This window comes from Sceloporus occidentalis, unplaced genomic scaffold, assembly GCF_023333645.1.
Source record: "Sceloporus occidentalis isolate IW3139 unplaced genomic scaffold, rSceOcc1.0.p SCAF_1, whole genome shotgun sequence".
Classification (NCBI taxonomy): Eukaryota; Metazoa; Chordata; class Lepidosauria; order Squamata; family Phrynosomatidae; genus Sceloporus; species Sceloporus occidentalis.
In genome coordinates this window covers 25458899-25486308 of record NW_028316981.1, presented here as the reverse complement: position 1 = coordinate 25486308, position 27410 = coordinate 25458899, and the positions used below count along the sequence as shown (strand labels likewise).

Genomic DNA, 27410 nt, shown 5'->3' with positions numbered 1-27410 from the left:
CCTTGGAGCTCTCACCTGTGCCACCTGTGCATTGTTTGTTGCATTGTTTGTAATGGCTGCTGCAGAGTATCAAGACGAAATTAGGCATGTACAGCTAAGCCTGCTGCCACACTCTATGGAGTCCTGGGATCTGTAGTTTGTTGGGGCACAAGTGCTCTCTGACACAAAAAGCTAAATATCTCAAAAAACTACAAGTTCCAGAATTTCATAGCACTGAACCGTGACAATTAAAGTGGTGTTAAACATCATTAATTCTACAGTATAAATGCAGCCTAAGGAATCAACAACTGCCACCTACAGCAGAGAAAGCTGCATGAACCTTTGGAGTTTTTCACATGGGGGTAGGGTAGGGATGGGATTGCTCCCCCATCCTTAACCTGTCTGTGACTGTGATGGTGCAAAAGGCTTTCAAATTGTAGCACCAATCCCACCATTAACCTGCCTTCCAACCGGCACTGCATTAATGCACACTTCAAATGATGCAAAATGCTGGCCAATGTCACTTTAATGAGTTTGATAGCGGGATAATGATGGGATCTGCACAACTTCATCTGAAAGCCTGTCACGCAATTGCAGTCATTCATGCTTCCCGGACGGGATAAGTGCAAATCCCGTCTGAAAATCCTTCCCACAATCATGCGGAAAGGATGGGAACATGACAGGAATATGATGGGATGTCCCTCATCTGATAATCTCCTTTGTGATGGAGGAAGTAGGCCTGAGGACGAGGCAAAAGCTCAGCAGTCCTTTTCAGCAGGTTGTTTGGGCCTGAGGTAGAAGGAACATCTCACTATATTGAGAGCACAGGCTGCATCTACACTGTAGAGATATGACAGTTTGACACCAAATTAACTGCTATGGCTCCATCCTACAGAATCCGGGGATTTGTAATGTGGTGAAGGACCAGCATTCTTTGACAGAGAAGGCAAAAGACCTTGCAAAATTACAAATCCCAGGATTCCATGGGATGGATAGGGCTCTTAAAGTGGTATCAAACTGCATTGTTTCTTCAGTGTAGGTGGACCCACACTCCTTTGAATCAATGGATCAGTTTATTTCAGTCACAGTCCAGAACAACAAAACATCCTCCACTGTAAACAGCTAAACAGTATTTTAATATTTTACTTTATTGTACTGTTGTATTTTATTGTTTTGTTCCATATTATTATTATTAGTAGTAGTAGTGGTAGTAGTACCCCCTTTCCCCCAAAAACTGCAACTCAAAGTGACTATATATGTTTGATGTTTCCCCTCTGGTGAAAACTGTATTATTCTCCACAGTTCAGTGCAGACACAAAGATGCTCACCTTTGCACGTGTGCGAATTGCGGGCCTCAGCCGGTCTCCATGGCAACTCCTGGTAAAAGTCCTTGCAGAGCTCGCAGTTGAGGCCCTTGGTGTGGTGCTTGCAGATACATTGCCCATGAATCTGGAGCAAAGAAGACAGACGAGCGGGGCATCCAGCAGAAAGAAAGCAGGGTGCCATTCAGTGTGAAGTTCATTCAGCCCTCCATATCCAAGGATTCAAGCATCCACGGTTTGAAATTTTTTTAAAAAGATATAAATTCCAAAAAGCAAACCTTGATTTTGCCATTTTATATAAGGGACAGCATTTTACTATGCCATTGTTTTTAATGGGACTTCAGCATCCTTGGATTATGGGATCCACGGGGGGTCCTGGAACCAAACCCCAGTGGATATCAAGGGCCCACTGTACTTCATGGAGCTGGGTGCTCACCTGAATACCCTCATATACAGAACTACAGAATCCTAGAGTTGGAAGAGACCCCAAGGACCATGCAGTCCAACCCCATTCTGCCATGCAAGCGGTCTCTTCCAACTCTATAATTCTATGATTCTTTGATTCTAAGACACAATCAAAGCAACCCTGACAGATAGCTATCCAGCTTCTGTTTAAAAATCCCCAAAGAAGAAGACTCCACCACTCTCTGGGGGAGTTTGTTCCACTGTCAAACAGCTCTTACTGTCAAGAAGTTCCTCCTAATGTTGAGGTGGAATCTCTTTTCCTGTAGTTTGAATCATTGCTCCATGTCTTAGTCTCTGCAATTACAGAAAACAAGCTTGGTCTATCTTCAATATGATACCCTTTCAAATACTTAAACAGGGCAATCATATCACATCTTAGCCTTCTCTTCTCCAGGCATCCTCAGCTCCCTAAGTCTCTCTTCATAAGAATCGTTTACAGACCTTTCACCATTTTAGTTGCCTCCTTTGGACACGCTCCAGCTTCTCAATGTGAGGACACAGCTGGAAACAGTACGCCAGGTATATCTTGCCCCAGAGCAAGTTAAGTGCAGGGCTTAGGACATCAGGTTTTAAAATTAATTTGGTAACACTGACAATTAGAAATGGGAGGATTGATACATTTTCACTAACACTAGAAAGGAAAATTTTAATTAGTTACATTAATCATCTGTTAATTTGTTTGTTGGCTTGTTCATTTTTAAAGGAACCATGGGATCTACAGAGAATGGCATGGTAAAGTTATTGTTGTTGCCACTTTATGGCACATTTTATTGTTGTTGTTCTTGTTCGTCTTCAAGTCATTTTCAACTTATGACAACCCTAAGGTGAAGCTATCACAGGGGTTTCTTGGCAAGATTTGTTCAGAGGATTGCCTTCTATATAGGCTGAGAGAGTGTGACTTGTCCAAGGTCACTAAGTAGGTCTCCATGGCCAAATGGAGATTAAATCCTGGTTTCCTTGCATTCTAGTCCAACAAGCATAGAATAATAGAGATGGAAGAGACCACAAGGGCCACCCAAACCATTCAAACCACAATAACATGTATTGGCTTTCTACTATGTTATTGCCTCCTTGAAACATAGTATTTTTATGGTTTTTAAACTTCATTCCTCCTGGGACTATAAAATCCCACAATCTCAGAAATGGCTAAGGATATGAGAACTGTAGTCCAACTCATCTACCAGATTGGGGCAGATGACTGTAAAGCATGGATCTAGTAACCTGTTCAATTAAGTCTGATCTCTGATTTGTATCCCTCTTCTCATCTTTCTACCTGCACCATCAATTGGCTTCAAAAATCATCTGTTGAATCAAGGGTGGGACATTTTGAGCATATGCAAACTTTTTAATTGTAATGGTTCCAGACTATGGAATCCTGCTATTTGTAATTTGTTATGGCATCACAGAGACGGCTAAATGTCTGACAAAACTACCAATTCCAGAATGACAGTTAAAGCACTGTCAAGCTTCATTAATTCTGCAGTGTAGATGCAGAGAGGGCACCAGGTTGCAGGAGACTGCTGGTAGTAATGTAAATATTTGATTACTTTGTCCTCACAAGTAAGGACAAATGATTTCCACAGTTTTATCCTCACTGTGGAGAAAACAAATATTTCTACACAGCGTTTGCCTGGTAGTTGTACATCCTGAAAACCTTTGGGAAATTATTATGTGCATAAATACACAGGTGTGTGTGTGTGTGTGTGTGTGTGTGAGAGAGAGAGAGAGAGAGAGAGAGAGAATTGTGAGTGTTTGCACAAAAGCCCACAATCTTGTACCAATTTTTTTTGCAGAAAACTCATACACACACACACACACACACACACACACACACACACAAAATCTCAAATCACAAAACTCAAGAAAAGTTGTGCAAAGACCAACCATCTTGAAAAATTTTTATAGCCAACCAATTTTTTTGTGTTGTGCACATAAAACAGCAATCACATATGCAAAACCCATGTGACTATCTGAACGTAATATTTTTGCACAAATATTTTTCTTACACAAGAACCCTGAGAGTTGCACTAAAAACTCATGTGTATTTTGTGCATAATAATTTCCTGAATAACTTTCGGATGTGCAAATACTCGGCAAAAACTGCACACTTTGTCATTTTTCCCAACCAGGTTTTCTGATAGTAGAGAACCCCATTTTTGACAAGGAAATAATTGCAAATATTCTTTCCAACCCTACTCCACATATAAATATAAATACACATAATGGAAAGTGAGTCTGCCCTTGGTATCTGGTTTGATTCCAGGGCTCCCTGTGGATGCCAAAATCCATAGATGCTCTAGTCCCATTACATACAATGGCATAGTAAAATTCTGGGCCTTATATAAAATGACCAAATCAAGGTTTGCGTTTGGGAATTTATATAAAAACATTTTCAAGCCGTGGATGATTGAATCTGTGGATAAAGAATCTGTGGATATGGAGAACCAACTGTATGTAATGCATGTCATCCAGTTTATAGCCTCTGCTTAATAAGTAAACCTTAGTTGGAGATTTTTAAAGGGGATGTTTACCTCTCGGGGTGTATTCCTGTGCTGGCAGGGGGTTAGAACAGACAGCCTTTGAGGTCTTTTCCATGATACTATGGTCAATGCCAGTTCAGGGCAGATCAATAATGCTGAGTCAAAAAGGTATTATTTTGTAGTCATCACCATATGCATCCCATGGCCCTCGAATAGTATCTCCCCATTATTCTGTTTTCCTGGCTGTAGGACTATGCCTTGGTCTCCCACCCTCATTCCCACTGCTGCACGCCTCCTGTGCCTTACCATGCCCTCAACTCTGCTTGAATCTCCAGCCAGAGGAGCACACTCAGAGGCATGTCCGTAGCAGAAGCAGCTTCCACGCAGCACCATCTCATACACAGCGTAGTAGTATTTCTGAAGCACCTGATGTCGCGAGTCCAGGAGGTTGTCACCCAGAGTGTGCAGCTTTGTGAAGTTCACCCGCAAATTAGTAACACGTAACAAATCTGGGTAGGAGAGGAAGGGATTTGTTGATACAAGGTTTGAGCTTTTAGGTTTCCTATAGCTTCACCCCCACTATCTCCCCATTCTTAGGTTGCTCCCTGTATATGTGTGTATGTTTGCATATGTGTGTATGCGTACACACACACATATATATCCACATACAAACACATTAAGGCTGCAACATTTAACTGACAGAGAGAGTACAATTTTTTACAGTTACATATACAGTATACTACTGCAACTTATAAACATAAGAACAGTCCTATTAGTTAATGGAGCTAATGGGTAAAGTGCTTTTCCTTCTATCAGTAAACTATTAGTAAACTCACTTATTAAACCGTAAATTCTCTCACAATCCAGACACAAGTACTGAAGTTTAGCAATACAGCAGTAGACTGGTCCTCTGTACATTTCCCCGGCTCCCATTCCTTTATTTGTTGCACTTTGGGCCATGCTGTTGCTGTGCACAGCACTTAGCTTAAATCAGCTTTTACCAATGGCTAACCTAGCTGGAGCTGGTGGGAGCTGTAGTTCAAAACCTCTGGAGGGCACCAGATTAAGGGAGGCCATTCATATTGTCTTTGTACAAAGACTCCAATAGTCTTTAAGGGCTAGTTCTGTAGACAAAACCTTTCTCTGTGGTTGTTTTTCCTACTGCAGCTATACCTTGGATTTCCTGGCTGTAGGGGTCCTCTACTTTTATAGCTGGGTCCAGCACTTTGAAAATCACCTGTGGAGTAAGATTAAGAAGCACATACACAAGTCTTCCCAAATGAAATACATAAAACAAGGCATAGAATCATAGCGTTGGAAGAGACCGCAAGGCCCATCCAGTCCAACCCCTTGCCATGCAGGAAATCCAAATCAAAGCATCCCCGACAGATAGGCTTGCCATATCCTGCCTGGGGGTGGGACTTTCCTGGTTTGGGGCGGGTCCGCACGGCCCCGCCCTGGTTTGGCCCCACCCCCAGGATTCCCCCCCCCCCCCCAGCGAGGCCCTGGAGGCAGCTGTGCACCACCCTCCCCACCTCCCTGCCTGGCGTAGCCTAGACAGCAGGTCTTCAGGACACCTGCAGCTCAGAGCTTTTGCCTGCCCATGTTGGTATATATGCCTTGCAAGAGGCATTACTTTTCAGGTTACAGTGAGAGAGAAAAAGGCCATAAATTGTTCATGTTTCACTGGGAGTCTAATCGCCTCATCTTTTAAATGTATACCGCATCAGTATTCTTGTAATTCTTTATCACAGGATCGTTTTTGAGGCCCTAAACACCTTTACTTGTAATATGCAAATTTCTCCCGAAGCTGACCAATGGGAAAGAAGCAATCAGCCCTCCACTTGGGTTGGTTTTCAATGGCTTGGTGAAGGAAGAGATTTTGCCTTGCTTGTAAATAGGAAGGGCTTTGGGGTAGCAAAAGGCTGCAGAAATAGTTTGACCCTCCCTTAAACATCCATGGCTCAGTGCTATAGGATCCTGGGAATTGTAGTTTCTTGTGGCACTAGAGCTCTCTTGACAAAAGGAGGCTGAATGGTCCACAGAGCTACAGTTCCCAGGATTCCATAGCCTTGAGGAGGAGGAGGAGGAGGAGGAGGAGGAGGAGGTGGTGGTGGTAAGCGGCCAGAGGCCTCAAGTTTTTTTTAATTTTATTTTGCGTGCTTTTAATGTTAACAAGTCTCCCTTGCTTTGACAATGATAGTGTGGTGGTGATGATGATGATGATGATATGAGTCAGCTTCAGAGGCATGGACGCACTGTTTCAGAAGCTGAGAGAGTGTCACCTTCCAAAGTGCCTTTTCTGTGTGTTTTTGGTTCTTTAATGGTGATATTGATATCAGCAAGCCTCTGAGGCTTGGCCAATGTAAGTTGCTGTGATTTTTACAATCTCATGCGCAGTGAAGAAAAACCACAATCCCTTGACCAAGTACACACTTCTGAGAAGTACACTTGGGGTAAGCAACCTGAAATGGCAAATCCACTTTTTCTGAAACCACCTTAACATGTTCAATATGCATAGCCATGTTAAACCATGCTAAGCATTAAACCCAACAAGGGGTTTGGTTATGGAATAAGACTCTGAAATATGCAAGAAATTGCCATGTTAAGTAAAGCCATGTTCAATGCCCAAATGTGCTGTTTGGAATGGAGGGAGGGGGGGTGGCCAGAAAGGGAAGTACATTTCTGTCTAGGAATAATGCCAAAATGCCTTCCATTTTGATGATGCCTAAGAAACATGCATTTAAATTAACATTTTAAAAAAATCACCAATTTTTTCGTGTGTCCTCCATTTTTAGAAATGTTGTCCTACATTTGAAAATGTTGTCCTACACTTGTCCTACATTTGTCCCGGTTTGGAGGTCCTGACTTATGGCAACCCTACCGACAGATGGCCATCCAGCCTCTGCTTAAAGACCTCCAAAGAGGGAGATTCTACTACAGTGTGTTCCACTGTCAGACAGCCCTTACTGTCAGGAAGTTCTTCCTAATTTTGAGGTGGAATCTCTTTTGCAGAGGAAGTGTGTTTCTGTCAGGGAAACTCTGTGTGTGTGTGTGTGTGTGTGTGTGTGTGAAATAACACTCGCTTTTTCTAGTGCAGGGGTGGGCAACTGTGGAAGGCTTGGGGGTCACACCTTGGAGGGCTGCACCCTCCCACTGTACCTACTCCTGCAAAAAAATAATCAACTTTTTGCTTGCAACCATTAAAAATTTTATTTTCTGCATTCCTGTTCAAGATTAGATTCATATCTTGCATTGTTACTGTGATCTCTCTGACTTTAGAAAGCTGTATTGTATCAAGTCAGACCACTGATCCGTCCAGCTTTGTACTATAGTTTTTTGTGGGTTTTTCTAGAACATGGCCACATAGCCCGAACAACCCACAAAAAACTATGGATGCTGGCCATGAAAGCCTTTGACTTCACAGCTTTGTACTGTTTGCACTGTTAGATCTTTGAGGTTTCAGGCAGCAAACTATCCCTGCTCCACCTGTATTGAACTTAGGATCTGCTGCAGGGAAAGTCTAAGTCCTGTCACTCTGTTGCAGTCCCTCCTCTGAGTTTTATTCCAGAACATCAGCTGGTATTCTAGCATCTGGAGAGACAGATGAACTAGGGTGGGGATATTACAGAGTTGGCTAGTAAAGCATGACAGTTCACAGTCAGAGCTGACAAACAGGTGAATGTTGCCTGGACTTTTGAGTCTGCCTGACTGATCTCTTCTCTTCTCACTTTGCCTTCTCCACATTTGCTGTGAGGCACAAAGCTCACCTTTCATAAGATGCTGCTGCCCCTCTGCAGCATTTGGAAAAGTCACCTTGTTGCATGACTGCTCCCCAGATTGCTCAGCTGACATGGCCATGTACTGACCTCACCATGACTGGAGGGCTCAATCTCTGAGTACCGCTGGTCACAGACTGCCTGGTTGACATGTGTTGGGATCTGAGTAGAGATGCCAGGGAAAAGCTTGGAGCAGTTGAAGGCAAAATAGCGATAAACCTTCCAGCTGCGTCCAAAATCTGACGACCGTTCAATTAACATAGCAGCTGGGCGGAATGTCTGCAGGAAAAAAGAGGCCAGGTAGAGAGTTAAGTTTCATTATGATTATGATTATGATTATTTTATTTTATTATTATATTCCGCCTTTCTCCCAATATAGGGGCTCACGGCACCATAACGTACTACTCCCCACCACCTCAAATCCATGGTAGTAATACTTTTATCAATCCAACTCATAGGTAAAGATAGAAAGAATATTCACAGCTATTCATTTCCTAGCAAACAAATGTGTTTCCCAATCCCTGGAAAACTTAGTCAGGAAGAATAACAGAATTCTGCAGAATTTTCACCTGGTATTCACTCCTCCCAAAATGTTTTAGTAAATTATTCTGCACAGAAATATACATGGGTACTTTGCATGATTTTTGTTATTTTTTTTTGCACAAAAACTAATGCTTCCAGATAGTTATAGACGGGTTTTTATACGAAAGTGGTGGGATTGTTTGTTTGCCTAAAACCCAGCAATCTTACACAAAGTTTCCAGATGACCTTCTTTACTGGGTTTTGCACAAAAAATACCCGGTAATCTTGCACAAAAAACATACACATTGATCTGTAGACAACTTTTTTTTTTTTTTTGGGTGAACCAACATGTATTTCTACACAAAATAATTTCCTGAAACACTTTGGGATGTGCAAATATTGGTTGAGAACTGCACAGAAATCTTCATTTTCTCTGTAGGAAAGGGAAAAAAGAGAAATTATTCACCCCTACTTCTAAGAATAAAATGTTGAATCTCTGCTTAAAGATCACAAAAATTTACAAGCATGTGCACACAAACAATTCTGTGTCCTCTGAACTGGCCTAATATTGCAGTATGATGGAAGGCAGCCAGAAACAACTATTCTTCAAGTATTACATTACAAAGTAAAGACCCGTAAGATCTCTGTTCAGATTGGCTGGAAGAATGTTGTTTATATTAGTGGAGGCTAGTAAAGATCTCTAATCATATTGGATGAATAGAGGCTAGAGATACTATACATACAGTAGGTGGAAAGGGTGAATTTAACCCTTTTATTCGTTCCTATGGATTCTCATAGGAATTGCTTTCCTAAAAGCTAGTATTGTGCATTGGTACGAATTCCCACCATTGTCACTAATTTAATGTTTCAGACCTTAAGTGCCATGTGCAGAAAGGAAGGGTACATGCTGAAACTGAAACATAAAGACACGATAATGTCACTGCCCTACATGGTTAGAGGAAGCAGCACTTCTTGAGTGCTTTCATCAGGTGTATTCACACAAGCTCTTGTGAAGTTGTATAATACCCACTGCAGCAGCTATGTTCCTTCACAGAGCCTCAAGTACCTTAAACTTCATTATCAGGTGAGTAAAATGGAACTCAGCTTCCAGGTCCAAACGGATGCTGACCTGTTCAACACCTGGATCAGAGGAGAGAGAAAAGCAGAAATAAGACTCTTTCAAGAGCTCTGTTCAGGCATCCTTATTTTTATGCAACAAGGAAGAGATGGAGGACACACTTGGTATCTTTCCCTCTTCCACCATGACCACATTGCTGGCTCCCTGCTCAGGCATAGGAATTATAGGAACATTGACGTATACAGCAAGGAAACCGCTTCTGAGAATTGTAGTTCAAAAAGGTAACATTGGCCCTGGACAGACGGGCCTTTTAGCACGTAACAAATACATGCTAGGGTTGCCTCGCGGCCCACTTGTGACACTGCGAGTGCGCCATTGGTGCACTCGGGCGTCACAAGTGTGCCAGAAAAAGAACCCATTTTTTGCGGGTTCTTTTTGCTGTTCAAGGGAGCCGTGCAGTTTATCCGCTGCAGCTCCCTCATGCAGCAAAACAAGGCACCGGCAGACTGCCCTTTTTGGGTGGTCTGTACCCCGCCATTGTCAAGCTGCATGCTATACTAGTGGTAGTTCCCCACATGATTTAGAAAACTGATCTTATGGGGTTCTAATTTAAGAAACTTCCACAAATATAGCAGCTCTTCATGCTCCAGTACATGGAGGGTTGCAAAGTTCAGAAACAGGCATTCAAGAATAGGGACAGAGTTAGTATATCCCTGCTCTCCCTTTGAGGCATGGAGAAAAGAATACTATAATAGAGCTTTCTGTCTAGGATTCTGAAATGCTACATTTTTGCACTGTAAAAGAGATGGTTGGTGATGTTCATGCCAGTGGTTGTTGTTGTTGTTTGCCTCCAAGTTGTTTCCAACTTATGGTGACTCTAAGGTGTTTTCTTGGCAAGATTGTTCAGAGGTTTGCCATGAGGCTGAGAGTGTGACTTGCCCAAGCTCTCCCAGTGAGTTTCATGGCCAACCTGGGTATCGAATCCTGGTCTCCAGAACCATAATCCAACACTCAAACCATTACACCATGCTGTCATGTTCAAATTATAGAGTAACTATCTAAGACGTTTTGAACAATTTCCCCAAAACAGGCTCAGCACCCTGGACAGTTCTTTTAAAGTTTACATTCAAATCTGGACCAGATTAACCACTGTTCACCCCCTGCCACATGGAAGCCACCTGTTATGACTGTTTGACCATTGGCTATGCTGATTGGAGGATTCTGGGAGCTGTAGTACAAAAAGTCGCTAGCCAAGTTCTGCAAGTACAGGTTGCTTCTCCCTTATCTGGAATTCTCAAATCTAAAAAAATTCAAAATCAAAATTGTCCATATGAATGGCTGAGAGTGACACCTTTGCTTTCTGATGATTCATTGTACACAGACTTTGTTCAATGTACAAAATTATTTAAAATATTGTGTATTGCCTTCAGGCTATGTGTATAAGGTGTATACGAAACATAAATGAATTTCGTATTTAGACTTGGGTCCCATCTCCAAGATGTCTCATTATGTATATGCAAATATTCCCAAATCCAAAAAAAAACCTCCAAAATACAAAACACTTCTCGTCTCAAGCATTTCTAATAAGGGAAGCTCAACCTGTACCTCTTACTTATATGAAGAAAGAGATGCTACCGGATGCAAGTTATGCTGTCAGCCATCTGCTCAGCCATTTAAATTCCAGCTATGCTCACATATGCCTTAAGATAGTGCCTCAGGCTATGCAGTTTTTCAGAGCACTGAAAATGGAATGATAGAGCTGCTATAGCCCATGACCATGTATCCTCATTTTTTCCTGTTGTGATTCAGTTTCTGAACTCCTCTCCCTGAGGCTTCAAACACCCAAAACACCTGTTTAACTGCAAACCATAGTGAGACTGAAAGAAAAACAAATACATGTACCCCTAGGCAATAACACCTCTGTTATAAAGCTCTGAAGAGCTGTCATTGATGTACAATGATTTCAGAAGCAATAACAATAGCAAATACATTTCTATACTGCTTATCAGTGCACTTAAGCACTCCCTAAGTGGTTTACAATGTGTAAGCTAATTGTCCCCAAAAAGCTAGATACTCATTTTAGCAACCTATGGAAAGATGCAAAGCTGAGTTGACCCTAGAGTGTTGCATGGGATCGAACTCACAACCTTGTGGCTGTGAATGGCTGCAGTACTGGCCTTTAACCACTGCGCCACCAGGGCTCCCTGTAAAACTGCACATCATGCAAGATGCGAACAAATGCATTTCTGTCTGGTTTTGTTGTTATGTGCCCTCATCTCCAATTTATGCCAACCCTGTTATAGGATTTTCTTTGCCAGATTTATGCAGAAGAGGTTTGCCATTACCTTTCTTTGTGTCTGAGAGATTGTGACTTGCCCAAAGTCACCCACTGGCTTTCCATGGCTAAGCAGAGATTAAAACCCTGGTCTCTCTGAGTCCTAGTTCAGTACTCCAACCATTACACAGTGCTGGATCACTGTGGCTGTATTGTTGTACAGGAAGCAACTGGGAATGGTCTGGGTTAGTACTGAGGCATGGGTTGGGGTTAACAGATTACTTTCATGCCATTTCATGCCTATACCCAACCAACCACAAGTTACCATATGCTTCATTAGGGGGAAAATACATCCAGATACACTAGCACTCAATGCTATGAAATTATGGGATATGTAAGATATTTAGCCTTCCCTGTCAGAGGGCGCTGGTGTCACAACAAACAACGATTCCTAGAATCCCATTGCATTGAACCATGGAAGTTAAAGTGGTATTAAACTCCTTTATTTCTGCAGTGTGTGGCAGCAGCGTTTGGGTAATTATACATTTTTTCCACAATTAGGCAAATAGCAATTGAAAGGATGAGGATCAAATATAATCAGGAAAATGAATGAGGATAAAAATTTAGTCCTCCCTTGTGTATCATGTGTTTGATCCCAACATACATCTCATCTTGATGGCTATTTGCAAGTGACAACAACTTTTAAAAATGACAGGGATGCATTTATAGGTCCATATTGTAAAATGTAGCTTTCAATCACAGAATCATGAAGTTTGAAGGTATATTACAGGTCGTCTAACCCAACACCCTGATAAAATTAGGATCTGCGTTGAAGAAGGTAGCAACCCTAATAAATGGCCATCCAGTTCTGCTTATATATAATGATAATAATATAACAATTGTCATGATAATGCTATACCTCCAGTGAAGGAAAGTCCCACTTTCTGGCAGATAACTCAGGGGGAAAATAGCTCAGATAGTCTGCAGCATTTGCTTTTGCCTGAGCCTACTGGGAAGAACAAGATGTCACCTTCCTCTCCTCTCCCCTTTACTAAATTAACTGCTTTTGCACTTTGAATTCAGTTTGCACCAACTGATGTACACTGAGGACAAAGAAGGAAAGTGGGAGGAAAAGAGAGAAACTGAGACAGTTAAAAAGCATCTGAAAAAGTAGGATATTACAGGAGGTTAATTGGGACTGTTCCTGCCAAGCTGTAGAGCATGATGTGCTGTCCGTTCACGACAACCAAAATCTGTTGCCTGGGATGGATGTCTCACCTTGATCAATTGTAGGGCTGTCCCTGCCTGCCCCAGTTAAGAAAGAGAATCCTGTCCTGCACCCTTAAAGTGGCTGCACAATGAACATTAGTGCAACACAGAAAGGAAAGATAGGACAAGGAGAAATTCTGTTTACTGCTTGGAGGCTTCTGTTTACAAAAGGATTCATTTGAGGGGCTAGGATCAGGCTACAAGGTACACAGGATGCTTGAATCTCGCATTGACTCTTACCATTCTCAGACTGCCACCAGGTCTGCTCTCCATCCTGGCCACTCAGGTAGATGACGTTCTCAATGCGGTGGCTTTCACGCTGGGACGGTGAGCGTGAGTCACAGGTGAAGCATTTCTCAGAGTCCTGTCAAGTCATCCACAATGGATCATTAAAGACAGATGAAAGTACCATGGAGGTTCTCAGAGAATGTCCGCTCCTTTCACAGGGGTCATTGTCACCCATTGCCAGATGGGGCAGTGAATCCACTCTGGATTTAGTCCAAACTTTCAAAGAGTAATCCAAGATGTGGGAAACAGCCCCCAAAGTAGGTTCAGCACTTTTAAAGCTGGATGGAAACTCAGAATGGATTCATTGCCCCACTAACATGGAAACCAGTAACCACCACTGTAGTTTGGTTAGTTAGTGGCTGCCTACTGCACTCTAACCCTAATGCCTTGTATGGTTTCCCCATGATCAGCAATTGTAATGACAGGTTGGATGCTCTTGGGATGTGGGTTGGGTCTCCCTGGATACAAACAACTATGAAAGATTTCCTATTGGGCCTGGGACTTTGCCTGAGTAAAGGCTTCCTATGTTTTTGTGAATTCCTCATCTCTGACTCCCTAGCTTTGTCCTTTGTCTCTGTTTCCTTCATTATGTATGGCTTCCCTTCCCAGCTTTATGCACCAATTAAAACTTTATACTTATAAATTCTATACAAGATATTGATATGATTTTCACATTTCTTCTTGTTATGCCCCTTCAAGTTGTTTTGGACTTATGGCGATCCTAAGGTGATCCTGCCATGGGGTTTTCTTGGCAAGATTTGCTCAGAGGTTTGCTCTTGCTTTCCCCTGAGGCTGAGAGCATATGACTTGCCCAATATCACCCAGCAGGTTTCATGGGCAAGCGGGGATTTGAATCCTGGTCTCCAGAGTTGTAGTCCAACATTCAAACCAGTATGCCACACATAGTTTTACAATAGAAACATGGTTTTTTGTTTGTTTGTTTTCTTTGAAAATTATATGTCAACATGAAAACATGCTGTAAACACACATGCAGGAAATACTTTTGCCCCTGTGATAAGCTCTTTGACTTGAACCCTTGCCAATGTCTCCCCCTTGACCAGCTCTCAAGTAACATTACCTGTAGATGGCTGACAATGCAGTACTCCTGAGGGCCTTCCAGGCCACATGTTGAGGTAGCACTCAGGCTCTGGGTCCTCCCAATGAGAAGATTCCCTGTGGCTGGATAGCAGCTCCCCTCTGAACAGCCATGATACAACAAATCAGGCTCTTCTGTGTCTTGAGCCTCAGCTATCTGGACTGGACCAAGAAGAAAAGAATTTTAAGATATTAAGAGGCTCCTTGACTAATAATAGGAAGGATTTCTCTGATAGAAACCAAAGCTAAAAACATATGTATAGGCATAGTAATCTATTTTGCACCCACCAATTTCCTATGGAAACCCCCTAGCCTGTGATCTGCACCAACTCCATCATTTCCCTCAATAACTGAGAGATATACCACTGATAGCTTCACCATCCATGAATGTGTCTAGTCCCCTTTTAAAACTATCCAATTTGGTGGATATTCTAACTCCTTTCTATACTGCAAACAGAATCACGGAGTTGGAAGAGACTTCAAGGGCCATCCAGTTCAACCCCCTGCCATGCAGGAACCCAGAATCAAAGCACACTCAACAGATGGCCATCCAGCTTTTGTTTAAAAACGTCCAAAGAAGGAGACACCATCACTCTTCAAGGCAACATATTCCACTGTCAAATAGTGGTAATTTCCTAATGTTTCAGTGGAATCTCTTTTCCTGTCATTTAAAACCTACAGAAAACAAGCTTGCTCCATCTTCAATATTACACTCTTTAAAATATTTAAACATGGCTATCATGTCATCTTTTAACCTTCTCCTCTCCAGGCTAAACATCCTCAGCTCCCTAAGTCTCTCCTCATAGGGCATGGTTTCCAGACTTTCAACATTTTGGTCTCCATCCCTTTGAGCACACTCCAGCTTCTCTACATCTTTCCTGAATTGTGGTACCCAGAACTGGACACAGTATTCCAGGTGAGGTCAGACCAAAGAAGAATGACACTATTGCTTCTCTCAGTCTAGATACTATACTCCTACTGATGCAGCCTAGAATTGCATTGGCTTTTTTAGCTACCACATTACACTGTTATCTCATGTGCAGCTTGTGGTCTACAAAGTCTCCTAGAACCCTTTCATATGTACTGTTGTCAATCCTATACCTGTGCATTTAATTTTTTCTGCCTAAGTGCAGTCCCTTAACTTTACTCTTTGCTTAAATTCATTTTGTCAGTTTTGGACCAACTACAGTGCTTCCATTTTCCATTAAAAATGTTAATGTATGCATATGTCAGTATTGCCATTAAATTCACTACAATGATGTTCATGGCTGTACATACATGGTCATGTAGGTCATGTTCTGGCAGAACACAATAACTATTATATAATACTGAGAATTAATATCAAAAATGAATATTGGGAGAACTTATATCAAAAACTTTCACAACAAAAATATCCTTTAATAAAATTTGTATGGCCATTTTCCACAATGACAGTGCAGGTCTGTCTCAAAGTGTCATGGACGTTTACAAATCTACAAGCTGTTGGTGGGTGCTACTCCTTGTTCCCTACTCAGGAGGGCTGGCACAAGACATTTTGCTGCCTGAGACAGAGCAGCAAATGGTGCAAGTTCACATCCTAAATCAAGATGCACAGTGCCCAAAGACAGCCAGGTTATATTAGCATGAAGCAAAAAAAATCCCAGAGGTGCTTCTCCCCATCCAGCCGTATCGCATAAGAAAAGAAAGCAGGAGAGTAGCAGGCTTCTCCATGGTTCATGGCATGATGCCATAGCACTCCTGTTCTCCTTCCTGTGGAGGATGGTAATAAAAGAGTGCCTTTTGCTAGATGATTTTTTCCAGCATGACAAAAGGTACACTTTTACAACCAACTCCCTCGGGAAGAGAATGAAACTGTTACGACAGCAGTTAGAGAGGCATGGAGAAAGCCGCCACTCTCCCACTCCATTTCAGGTTTCTTTTCTCATGTGACAAGGCTCTAAGTAAAAATTCAATAATAACAAATTTAAAAATTATTTGCAGTCCTTTGATGACACCCAGACTTTTCTGCCTCCTGCTTAACAGTGGAGCTGTCCTATTGTTCAGTCACATAAAGGAACACTTGAGACTAGAGAACTAAGGACCCCTCCTCCTCGTGTTACACCTTCTGCTCCTCAGCGTCAGCAGAAAAAGGTCTGTCACATGCTGAAGCTTTTAATACCAGAGCACAAAGGGTGCTTGTTAGCACTGGCAGAACACAGTGCTGACCTGCTTATGACCCTGTCAGTCTTCAGATCAGAAAGGGGCCTGGATGTGCCAGGACCAGAGTAGCATAGATCACATCAGGACTTTGGCAAAGGTGTATACATGTCAAGGGAAAAGCAGCAGCAGCAGCAAGGCAACAAATTCTTGAGGCTTCCCACCCGAGTGGAGGGTACTACAGCTCTCATGGGTATCATTATCCTCTTCCAGCAACGGCAGGCCTGGGAACAAACAAACTTGGAGGCTGATCAAGTTGGATAAATTGTTTAGGGGGAAGAGTGATTCCAGTCATAGTGGAGTTGGATGTAGCATTTCTGCAGACCTTAGAAAAGTTACTCTTTTTGGACAACATATCACCAAATCCTTCAGACAGCATGACCACTGGCAGAACAGGCCATTGGTTATGGTGGCTAGGAAGGGATTCTGGGAGTTGCAGTCCAACACCCCCCCCCCCTTTAAAAAGAGTTCTGGGTTTTTGTAATGTGTATATGTGCCAGAAACTTTATGAGACATGCTGGAGTAGAACCCATAGTTATTCCCATGTCAGCAACATAAACATTCCAGCAAAGGGTGATGTGTAACGTAACATGCCTCTCTGGATCCAGTTCATTCATAGAGGCATTGCCCACTCCCTGCTGGGTTTCTCAACGACTCCTAAACCAATTCTTCTACTTATCAGTCAGAATCCAAGGCTCTATTATTCTCACCCACAGCTCTTGCCAATGATTAACCAAAAAATGAGGATGTCCAGCCAGAGGCATGCCCAGTACATTCCAGAGCTGCCTTGAATGACACATAAAAGTAGTGGATTTCAAAAAAGCAGGAGGTAGGGAGGAAGCCAGATCTCCTCCTGCCACTGAAGGCCTTTAAAAGTCCCATGGATGTGTCAATTTAGTACTTTTCTAGCTGGCTTCATAGACAGAAAGCAGGCAGAGTTTCCTGTTATCAACCAAATCATGGGGAAATTGCTGCTTGCTAATGCCAATTCCACAGTGCCCTGTTTAAAAAAAACACTGTGGGACCCAGCTGCCTTTATGGGGAGAGACAGGAGGCATTCTGCACATGTTCAGCTATTTCCTTTCCTTTTTTTATTTTGCATATTCCAGGATTAAAGTTTGCTACCAACAGCAATGTCAGTGCCTTGAGAATAGGGGAAAAGATACAAGTCAGCCCTCCATATCCACAGATCCAACCATACATGGCTTGAAAATATTCAAAAAATATGTAAATTATAAAAAGCAAACATTGATTTTTCAATTTCTTACAAGGGATACTATTTTACTATCCACTGTATTTAATGGGACTTGAACATCCATGGATTTTGGTATCCACAGGTGGTCCTGAAACCAAACCCCAGCAGATACCAAGGGCCCACAGTACTTCTACAAATTGGCTTGGTCCAAGGAAATTTTAGATTGTGAGAAAGAGATGGATGATTTTCCTCCCTAATGATCAAGGAAGCTTGCAAAATGGAAACATTTTCATATTACCAGTAAACTTCACTAGTAATTTTAAAAAGAGCATGCCTCTAATCATATCCAGAGTGCATTTGCCATACATACCAACTATACTGTAACATCATGAAATTAGGATTATACATAGGGCTTTTCAGAACACTTTCCAGCACACCCCTCTACTTTAATAGGAATTATCTAATGACCAAGCTTAGTAAGGCCAATGCTTTTGTGCCATAGCTGTGGCTGTATGCTGAGAAACGAATGGAGGCTGCAGAGCTAAGTGGAGAAGATTTAGAAAGCTTCCATTGTTGCAAAGCTGGGACAGGTTCAGCCATGTCATGTTCCTTCCAGCCCCTGCAGTGTCTCATTCATAATGGGCCTGCCAGGCATGACTTGTGCACAGCACGCGTCAAGGCAGGCCACTGCATGCAGGTTCTTACTGAATGGGTTTAAAAGTTGGCACAGATGTACAACTGCTTGTGTCAGTCACAGGCAGCCATATAGCTACCACGCTATCCTAGCTGCCATGTGCAAAACATGGCATGCCCAGAGAAAAATCAAGGACTGTACAGAGAAGCACAGCAATAGGACCTTTAAAAAACGTAGGAATGATGTAATTTCCTGGAGGACCACAATAACTGGCAGACCCTCCTTGATCTGTCATATTAGGTATATAAGAACCAAGATTGGGGATGCATGGTCCTCCAGAAATTGTTGAGCTCTGACTCTCAATGCCTGCTGATTGAAATGGCAGTGAAACAACAACCGAAATGTCAAATGATCTGCAGCTCTGGTACAGGCAGAGGAAGTTAGAAAACAAGGAAAATAAAGAAACAAAGTGCTGTATACTTCTTCTCTTCCTTTCCAGTGAGACTCCCATCCCTCAGTAGCAGCTTAAACAGGAAAATGTCTTGTCAACCATTTTGTTTGTTTGTTTACATTTCTAATCTTATAAGGCTACTTCTTTGGATTCTACTGTCTGTGCGGGCTGGGAGTTGTAGTCCAAAAAGGTAACTTTACCAAGCTATTATTTGGAGGGTATAAGTTATAGAGGCTGTTAAATCAAAATTTGCAGCCCTGCCTCAAGTGCTGCCTCCAGTACTGTTTGACCAGTTCTTTTGGGTTTCAGGAAAATGTCTTCTTCATCACCTTTTGCTTAGTATTACCATTCTGCCCTGAACACACCCAATGTTGTCTCATTTGGGGATCTAAGATGGGTCAGACCTGGTTAGTATTAGGATGAAAGATCACCAGGAAAATAACAGGGATTTCCAGTTAGAGGTAGGAAATAATTCTGTGAAAAATGCTGCTGAGACATTGCTGCCAGTCAGCACTGGAAATACTGAGCTACCAATATTCTGTTTCAGTATAAGGGAGCCTCCTATGTTCCTAGGGGCCTTTTCACTGGAAATGGTTGGGGATGAACCTGGGACCTTCTGGATCAAAAACATATAATCTTCTGCACAGATATGGTTCTTCTTTAAGCAGCAATGGACCAAGAAACTTTCCCTCCTTTAATACCATAGCTATAATCCTACGTGTCTCACCAAGGAAACCCTCACCTGAGGGTCACCATAAGTCAGAAACCACTATATTTCAACATCATGAAATATACAACTTGTTTCCGATTTATGTTGTTACGTGCCTTCAAGTGGTTTCTAACTTATGGCAACCCTAAAGTGAACCTATTATGGGGTTTCCTTGGCAAGATTGTTCAGAGGGGATTTGCCTTTGCCTTCCTCTGAGTCTGAGAGAGTGTGGCTTGCCCAAGGTCATCAAGTGGCTGTCCATGGCTGAGTGGGAATTCAAACCCTGGTCTCCAAAGTCATATAGTCCAGTGCTTGAACCACTACACCATACTGGCTCATACTTAAAGGGATACAATCCCCATCATGGCTACCAGTGGAATTTAGTTGAATCTGCCTCCATGCCTCCCCTCCCTTGTTCTCCATGTTAACTAATGCAAACTACTACACCACACTGGCTCTCTAAACATGCATAGGATCAGGATGTAACTTTGTCAGATTATGCACAAACATGGGCAGAGGAACACAATCTGTAACCAATAAGGCCTCAAGTATAACCATAATGGGCCAGTGGGCACCCTGACACCCTGCTGTCAATGCAATTTCCTCCCATTTCAAAATAGAATGGTACAAGAGCAGATAGAAAGAAGGTCCTCCACTCCTTCCCAGTGAAGAAAGAGGATTGCTAGGATGTACAGTGAGTGGGTCCTTGACATCCACTGGAGTTCGGTTCCAGGACCCCCCCCCCCCCCATGGATACCAAAATCCGTGGATGCTCAACTCCCATTAAATAAAATAGCATAGTGAAATTATGTCCCTTATATAAAATGGCAAGATGAAGGTTTCCTTTTTGGAATTGATATATCTTAAAAGTATATTCAAGGCATGAAGGGTTGGCTTCATGGATAAGCAATCTGTGGATACCAAAGGTCGAATGTATGTGTGCATCACATCTGTGTGGCTGAAGTGCAGCCCATCATCCCATGCCCAAAGATGCTCACTTCTAGATAAAGAAGGAGTGCATAAGTCTTATGCTCCAATTAAATTTAGCAACCCTACCAGAGAGACTCCAGAATTGTTTTGAAAGAAGGGGGTCAACATTGTCAGGCAAGTTGTTATTAATTTTGCCTACTTGCTGGGTGGGCAAACTACTTTTCCCATCCATTATCATTCTAACATCCATAAATATGAAGACTCTTAAACGCCTAATTTATAATTAAAAGTGCCCTCCATGCGTTCATTGTAGCTTATTCCCAAATAAGTGTTTAACTGTAGTTTATTCCCAAATACCTGTAATAAGTAGATTACAGGCAACTTCTGTTATTCCTGGGAGGGCGAAGAACAATAGTTGCCTTAATATTTTCAAAGTGCTTGATCATTTAGTACACTTTTGATTGAGAATCCCGGATAAGGCTAAACTTCATCGGAGTTTTGGTGGTCCAAATTTTCCAGATCATTTTGGACAGGATCAGCCCCATACGTGTATCCACACTGCAGGATTAAAGCAGTTTGACACCACTTTAACTACCATGACTCTTGCCTACAGGAGCCTGGGATTTATAGTTTGGTGAGGCACTAGAGTTCTCTGACGGACCAGCCTGAATACTTTGCCAAGCTACAAATCCTACGGTTCTGTAGATTGGTGTCATGGCAACTAAAGTGGTGTCAAACTACTTTAATTCTGTAGTATGGATACACCCTTAATCTTAGGGTAGATTCAAGCCCTCCATTCTTCTCCATGTTCCAGGGGCTATGAACCTACTTGGTTCTCTATTTAATGTGCAGTTATAACAGACTAATCCACCAGGTCAGAACAGCAGGCAACGCTAAGTAAAGGCTTGCACATCTGGGAGGTACACATTATCAGTAACAGTTTAGCTCAAGTTCCAGAGGGAAACATTGGTGTCAACACTTACCTCCCAGAAGCAAGTGGAGCAGCAGTACCATTGGCAACATGGAGACTTTCAACCTAAAGAGAGAGAAAATGGAAATATGGAGTTTTCACACAAAATCTAAAGTTCTCCCTTTGTCCCTCCTCCACATCTGGGGGAACTGTGATGTCAGTCTATGGCTTAAATGTGAGTGGGAAGGACCACTGAATGGTTGTGCCTTTTGTTTGGGAGAAGTCTAATCGCATGATTAAAATAAAAAAAGATTAAAATTTCCTGGGAGTTCTGAAGTCCTGGAGAAACAGTCCTGTTAAAAAATTGAGGGGAAAGGGAGATGGAAATATCTGGAATAGCTTCTTATCAAAAAAAATTTTTTTTTCATTGCACAGAGAACAGAAAATACATTCTTTGTACAGGTTGAGTCTCCCTTATCTGAAATGCTTGGAACCAAAAGTATTCTGGATTTTGGAGTTTTCCAGATTTTGGAATATTTGCAATTAGATATCTTGGAGATAGGACCGAAGTCTAAACATTAAATTCATTTGTGTTTCGTATTACCTAAAGGTAATTTTATACATAACATGTCTAATAATTTTGTGCATGAAACAAAGTTTGTATACACTGAACCATCAGAAAGCAAAGGTGTCATTATCTCAGCCAACCCATGGAGACAATTTTGGATTTTTAATATTTCGGGTTACAGAGTTCTAGGTAAGGGTTACGTACCCTGTATCTCAGTCAACATTTAAATTTGTATTATTTAGAATGTTTATGAAATTTGCACAGAAATCCTATGTATTTTCACTCAAGAGAGTCACTTTGTTTAGATAAGTTTACACCCATATAAGAGCATATAGGACTGCTGCCCCAAATGCATAAATGCCATAGCATATACACGAACATTACAAATACAGTTGTCCCTCCATATTCGCTAAGGTTAGGGGAACAAGACCCCGTGAATATAGAAAAACCGCAAATAACAAAAACACTGTTTTTACCTGAGAGGACACCTCTCTAGGAATCTCTAGGTCCTCCAGTGCAACTCTGTGGTCAATGTCCAACATACACTGACCATAGAATGGCACTGGAGTAGCTACAAATGGTCTTTCAGTGCAACTTTTAGTTAAAGTTGACCACAGAGTTGCACTGGAGGACCTAGAGAGTCCTAGAGAGAAAATATTAATGAAATCCGTGAATAATCAAATCCGCAAATATCAAAGCCACAAATATGGAGGGATGACTGTACACTCAATCTGGGAGGAGAGACAGAGGCCTGTTACAGACAGGCCAAAATAAAGCTGCTTCGAGTCACTTTGGAGGTATGGTATTTCAATGATGCATGCGTCCTAAGAGTCCAAAAGCCGCACCAAAGCTGCACTCCAGTCCTTAGAACTGGAGTGTGGCTTTGGTGCAGCTTTTGGACTCTTAGGATGCATGCATCATTGAAATACCATACCTCCAAAGTGACTCGAAGCAGCTTTATTTTGGCCTGTCTGTAACAGGCCAGAGAAAGCAAACTGCTGCAGGAAGTTCTATCTAAGCAGAGTTATCTTACATACCTTCCAACATTTCATAGATAAAAACTAGGATACATTTGGCCAAGCCACATCAAGCTGGCAAAAGTTATTAATAAGGAAGAACATACAAGTCAGGAGAGGCTGCAGTAGTTTACTTTTGCCTGAGTCGAATGGGAAGGACAAGTTCCTGACCCTCTTCTCCTTTTCCCTCTGCTGGGTACCTGAGTGCAAACTACTTTTACACTATGAACTCAACAATTAGAACTGAAATACAGTAAGCTGAGGACAAAGAAGGAAAATAAGAGAGAGAGACTGGGACACTTTAAAGGCAGCTGCAAAAATGAGATGACAGAGGATTTCTCAGGACTGCCTCTGATCAATTGGGATTGTTGGAGGGTATGCTCTTACATTTTTGTCACCTGAGAAGTAGGAAATTGAAATGTGAAAGCATTAGTCTGGAGGCCCCCAGAAGACAGCAAACAGCAGTTTGCCAGTTGTAAATGTTCAGTACAAAAGCCATCTAGTGAAGTTGGGAGAACCATCCTTTTAAGTAGAGAAATGTATCTTGGATTTGTATATATCTAGTATGCCTGGTAATTATCAATCCCTAATGCAGCAGATTGTCTTATTAAAAAAAAATCTTCACACTACCCATTCTGAATAAGGGGAAAACAAAGACAAAATCTGATGGGAAGAGGCCATATGTAGGATGGCTGGAATGGGCTATGACGGGTAATGTCTAGAGACTTTCCTGTGGAAAGCAGGAGTATCAAGAAAATTAGTGGAAATTCAGAAACTCAGTGGTATGGTTGCTGTCTCTTGGTCAGTCTGGGGAGCAAGATTTGTCAACTCGCACACCCACCTGCGTGGCTGATTTATTTCCCAGTTTGGACTACCTGGTCTAGTATATTCATAAACTATATGCACTGGAGATGACCCCAACTGTGTAAATTAAGGTGCGTGTAGCTTATTTTGAGAGAAGCACTTACTAAGTGTTTTATTGAAACACTGATGGGATGACGTGGAGGGGTAGGTGTAAAAGGGGGCCAAATTAGATCAGGTTGTGAGTAAGTAAAGGCCGTGTGAAAAGAGATGGTGGGACAAGAGGACAAAGTGAGGCTCAGTGGGGAGGCCTGGGTGTGTGTGAAGCTGCAAGTTGTGCTTAAATCTGGAGTAATGCAGAGTCTCCTACTGTCACTAGCAACACAGGAATTGTGATTGATCCAATTTTATCCCTACAAAATTAACCCACCTGCTTAGACCTGTGCTTAGGCCATGGGTCACTCGTGTTAACCACCTCTGTTTGAAAAAACAAACCAAACAAACTTGCAGACCTCCTTGAAAAACACACACATCAATTCTTTGGGACTAAAAGTTCCTGGTCTCTCCCTCACACACAAACACACAATACAGCAGGCAACTCCAGATGCAACACACGCACGCACATAACCTCCTTCTGGGGACAGAAAATACTCACCTGCCACCTTAGTAGCTGAAATTTCATTTGGTCTTGCATGGACAAAAGATGTGATCAAACACACACACACACACACACAGTATTTCATTCAGAGAGAGCCAGCTCACAGTCTTTTCAGCCAGAGAAGGTGTGAGGCTGCTTGAACGCTTCTCAACACCTTCTCCAAAAAGATGCTGTTATACTCACTTCAAACTTGGGGCTCTCCTGGCCCTGTCAGGTCCTGCTTCATCTGCCACTTCAAGCTGGGATATGAGGCAGGTGGGATTTATTGGAAAGAGCAAGGAAATGTCCTCTTCTCGCCACACCTGCACCCACAAATCACCAAGGAAGTCCCCTCTTGCCCAGTTGAGGTATCCCAATGTGCTGCTGTCCAGCCGGCGTGAGAACTCCGGCCGTGCGAACTTAACTAGCAATGGGTAAAAATAACCCAGCTCTTCCCAACCCCCCTCTCTCAGTGTGGGCAAGTGGGGCTGGAGACTGATTTTTATTCAAATGGAGTTGGGACGCTGAAAGGGACTAACGGTTTCCAAGCTACGGGAATGTCACAGCCTATTCTTTCTGCTCCATGGCACATACAGAGCCTGCCCTGCTTGCCGGCACAGGCCTGCCAGCACTGCTTCATTGGAAGGGTGAGGGATTCTCCCCTCCAAGGACCAGAAAAGACAAGCCTTTGAGATGAGTCCAAGTCAAGTTGCAGCAGGGGAACTTGTCCTCTGGATGCAAACCCTGGAAAGCCAAAGCAAAGCACATGGCAGTTTAAAAAATTCTGACCATTTCTGTAGCCCAAGGCATTGAGGGAGAGAGCAGAGCATGGAACAATACTTTTAAAAAGACGTATTTTCCTATTATCCATTATAGTGTTCAAAGATTGTTATGTTGCCCTTTGTGTTCTTCTTTACTTTTTTGTTACTTTAAAACATGCAAACACACACATATCCCTTAGGATAAGTGACATGCATAAAATTTGAAAAAGCCAGTCCAAACACCTCCAAAATGCCTTAAAATGCCCTTTCAAGTGAACTTTAAAGAAAAATTTAGAAAGTATTGCTTGTTACACCAGTGAAGTAACTTTGTGCCTCATACTTTTGAAAATTAGCTTGGTTTGTCAAAGAAAAAGGTAAATCATTGTGGTTACCTAACTACATTGCTTGTACATGTTGGATCTCCTTTATCTAGAAATCCAGAATCCAAAGCATGCCAAAATCCAAAACTGTCCACAAGTGGCTGAGATAGTGACACTTTTGCTTTCTGATGGTTCAGTGTACATACATTTGTTAAATTATTAAAAATATTGTGTATAAAATTACCTCCAGGCTATGTGTATAAGGTATATAAGAAACACAAATGAATTTCATCCAAAATACTTCTGGTCCCAAGCATTTCGGATAAGGGGGATTCAGCACATTACTTCCAAGCTCTAGGACAGAACTCTGTTGAAGGAGGCTTGCAAACAACATGGGTTTTGAGGATTGTCCCCATTGCTCTGCCTCTGCTCCATTTTGTTTGAAGGGAAGCTCATTTCCCTTTAATAACATGCCAAGCAAGGTCAACACCTCCGGTTGCCTATCCCTCTGGCTGAGACAAGAGGTCATGGCCCTGTGGTCAAGGAAGCCTATAGCTGGCCCCATGAAAAGCAGAGCACGACTCTGCCCCAGCCTGAAATGGGGATCTGTGGGGACAAAGGAGTTGGTCCAGCCCAGATCCTGCCCAGCCTCAGCCACCATAGACGGTTCCCAGGGAGCCTGGCAGCAGCCCTGCAGGAATGCACTTGTTGTGTCTTGCACCAGACTTTCTCATAAAAGCACCCAGAATAGCTTATCCTCCCTTTCTCTAAGCAATGTTCCCTGCCCAGCCTCCCTTTGGCTTTGATGGGATGCGTCCCTTTCACACAGAGGGGGCAGGGTGGGAAACAGTCAGTGCTTTCCCCCCAGGGTCTTCATTGAGGGCTTCTCCAGGCAGAAAAACTGTGCTATTCCTGGAACTGGACATTACCTCCTCCTTTGGCACCAGCTTGGCAGGAGGATTCCCCTGGTCTGTGCACACTGGCCGTGAAAAATAAACTCGGAAAAGGGCAGCCCACACAGATCTAGAAAAGCAAAGTCTCTTGTAGCTGGACTTCCCCAATGGTGGCAGGGGATACAGAATTTTTTCTCGTAACAAAGTGCAATTGCTAAGAAGAGGATGGGCAGTTTTGGTGCATTTCCTTCCACCATGCTATAACATATGTAGCAATGGAGAGCGTACAACTTCTCCCCCTCTTGGAAGATTTCCTTTGCTTCAGAAAGTGCAAAGCAAGCAGAAAATAGTGACATACCTCTTAATACAGTGGGCCCTTGGTTTCCACTGGGATTCCACTTGGATGCCAAAATTTGTGGATGCTCAAGTCCCATTAAATACAATCGCACAGTGAAATGGTGTCCCTTATATAAAACAGCAAAATCAAGGTATGCTTTGGGGAATTAATATCCTTTTGGAATATTTCCAAGCCATGGATTGTTGAATCCATGCATTAAAAAAGTCTGTGGATATGGTGGGCAGACTATAATAAACTGCAACAACTGGAAAATTCTTCCAGTAAAGAAGGTATCAAACAGTCTGAAAAAAGGTCACAGCACTACCTAGAAAGGAGGCTCAGTGCCTCGTAACTTCTGACTGGTTATCACCAGCCACCTGCCAAGAGGTGCAAAATCATTTCCCCTTCCAAAATTCCTGATCTTCACTGACACACTGGCTGAGTGACTCATTCATGGATGGGCCAGTATTATTAGGGTACTTCTGAATGAGCTAGAATTC

The 27410-nt window shown here is 42.5% G+C and overlaps 1 protein-coding gene across 1 annotated transcript in view; it reads right to left on the bottom strand.

The window, feature by feature from the left end:
* The window catches only part of LOC149321242 (laminin subunit beta-2-like), an 82690-nt gene that overhangs the window by 48529 nt on the left and 6751 nt on the right, over window positions 1-27410 (bottom strand). The window contains exons 2-9 of the mRNA XM_089518281.1: window positions 21651-21703; window positions 14536-14714; window positions 13410-13533; window positions 9614-9687; window positions 8116-8304; window positions 5420-5483; window positions 4553-4755; window positions 1308-1428 (exon numbers count right to left, since the gene is read on the bottom strand). Of these exons, the coding sequence (XP_089374407.1) occupies window positions 1308-1428; window positions 4553-4755; window positions 5420-5483; window positions 8116-8304; window positions 9614-9687; window positions 13410-13533; window positions 14536-14714; window positions 21651-21703 (1007 nt within the window). The remainder of the gene's footprint in view (window positions 1-1307; window positions 1429-4552; window positions 4756-5419; window positions 5484-8115; window positions 8305-9613; window positions 9688-13409; window positions 13534-14535; window positions 14715-21650; window positions 21704-27410) is intronic.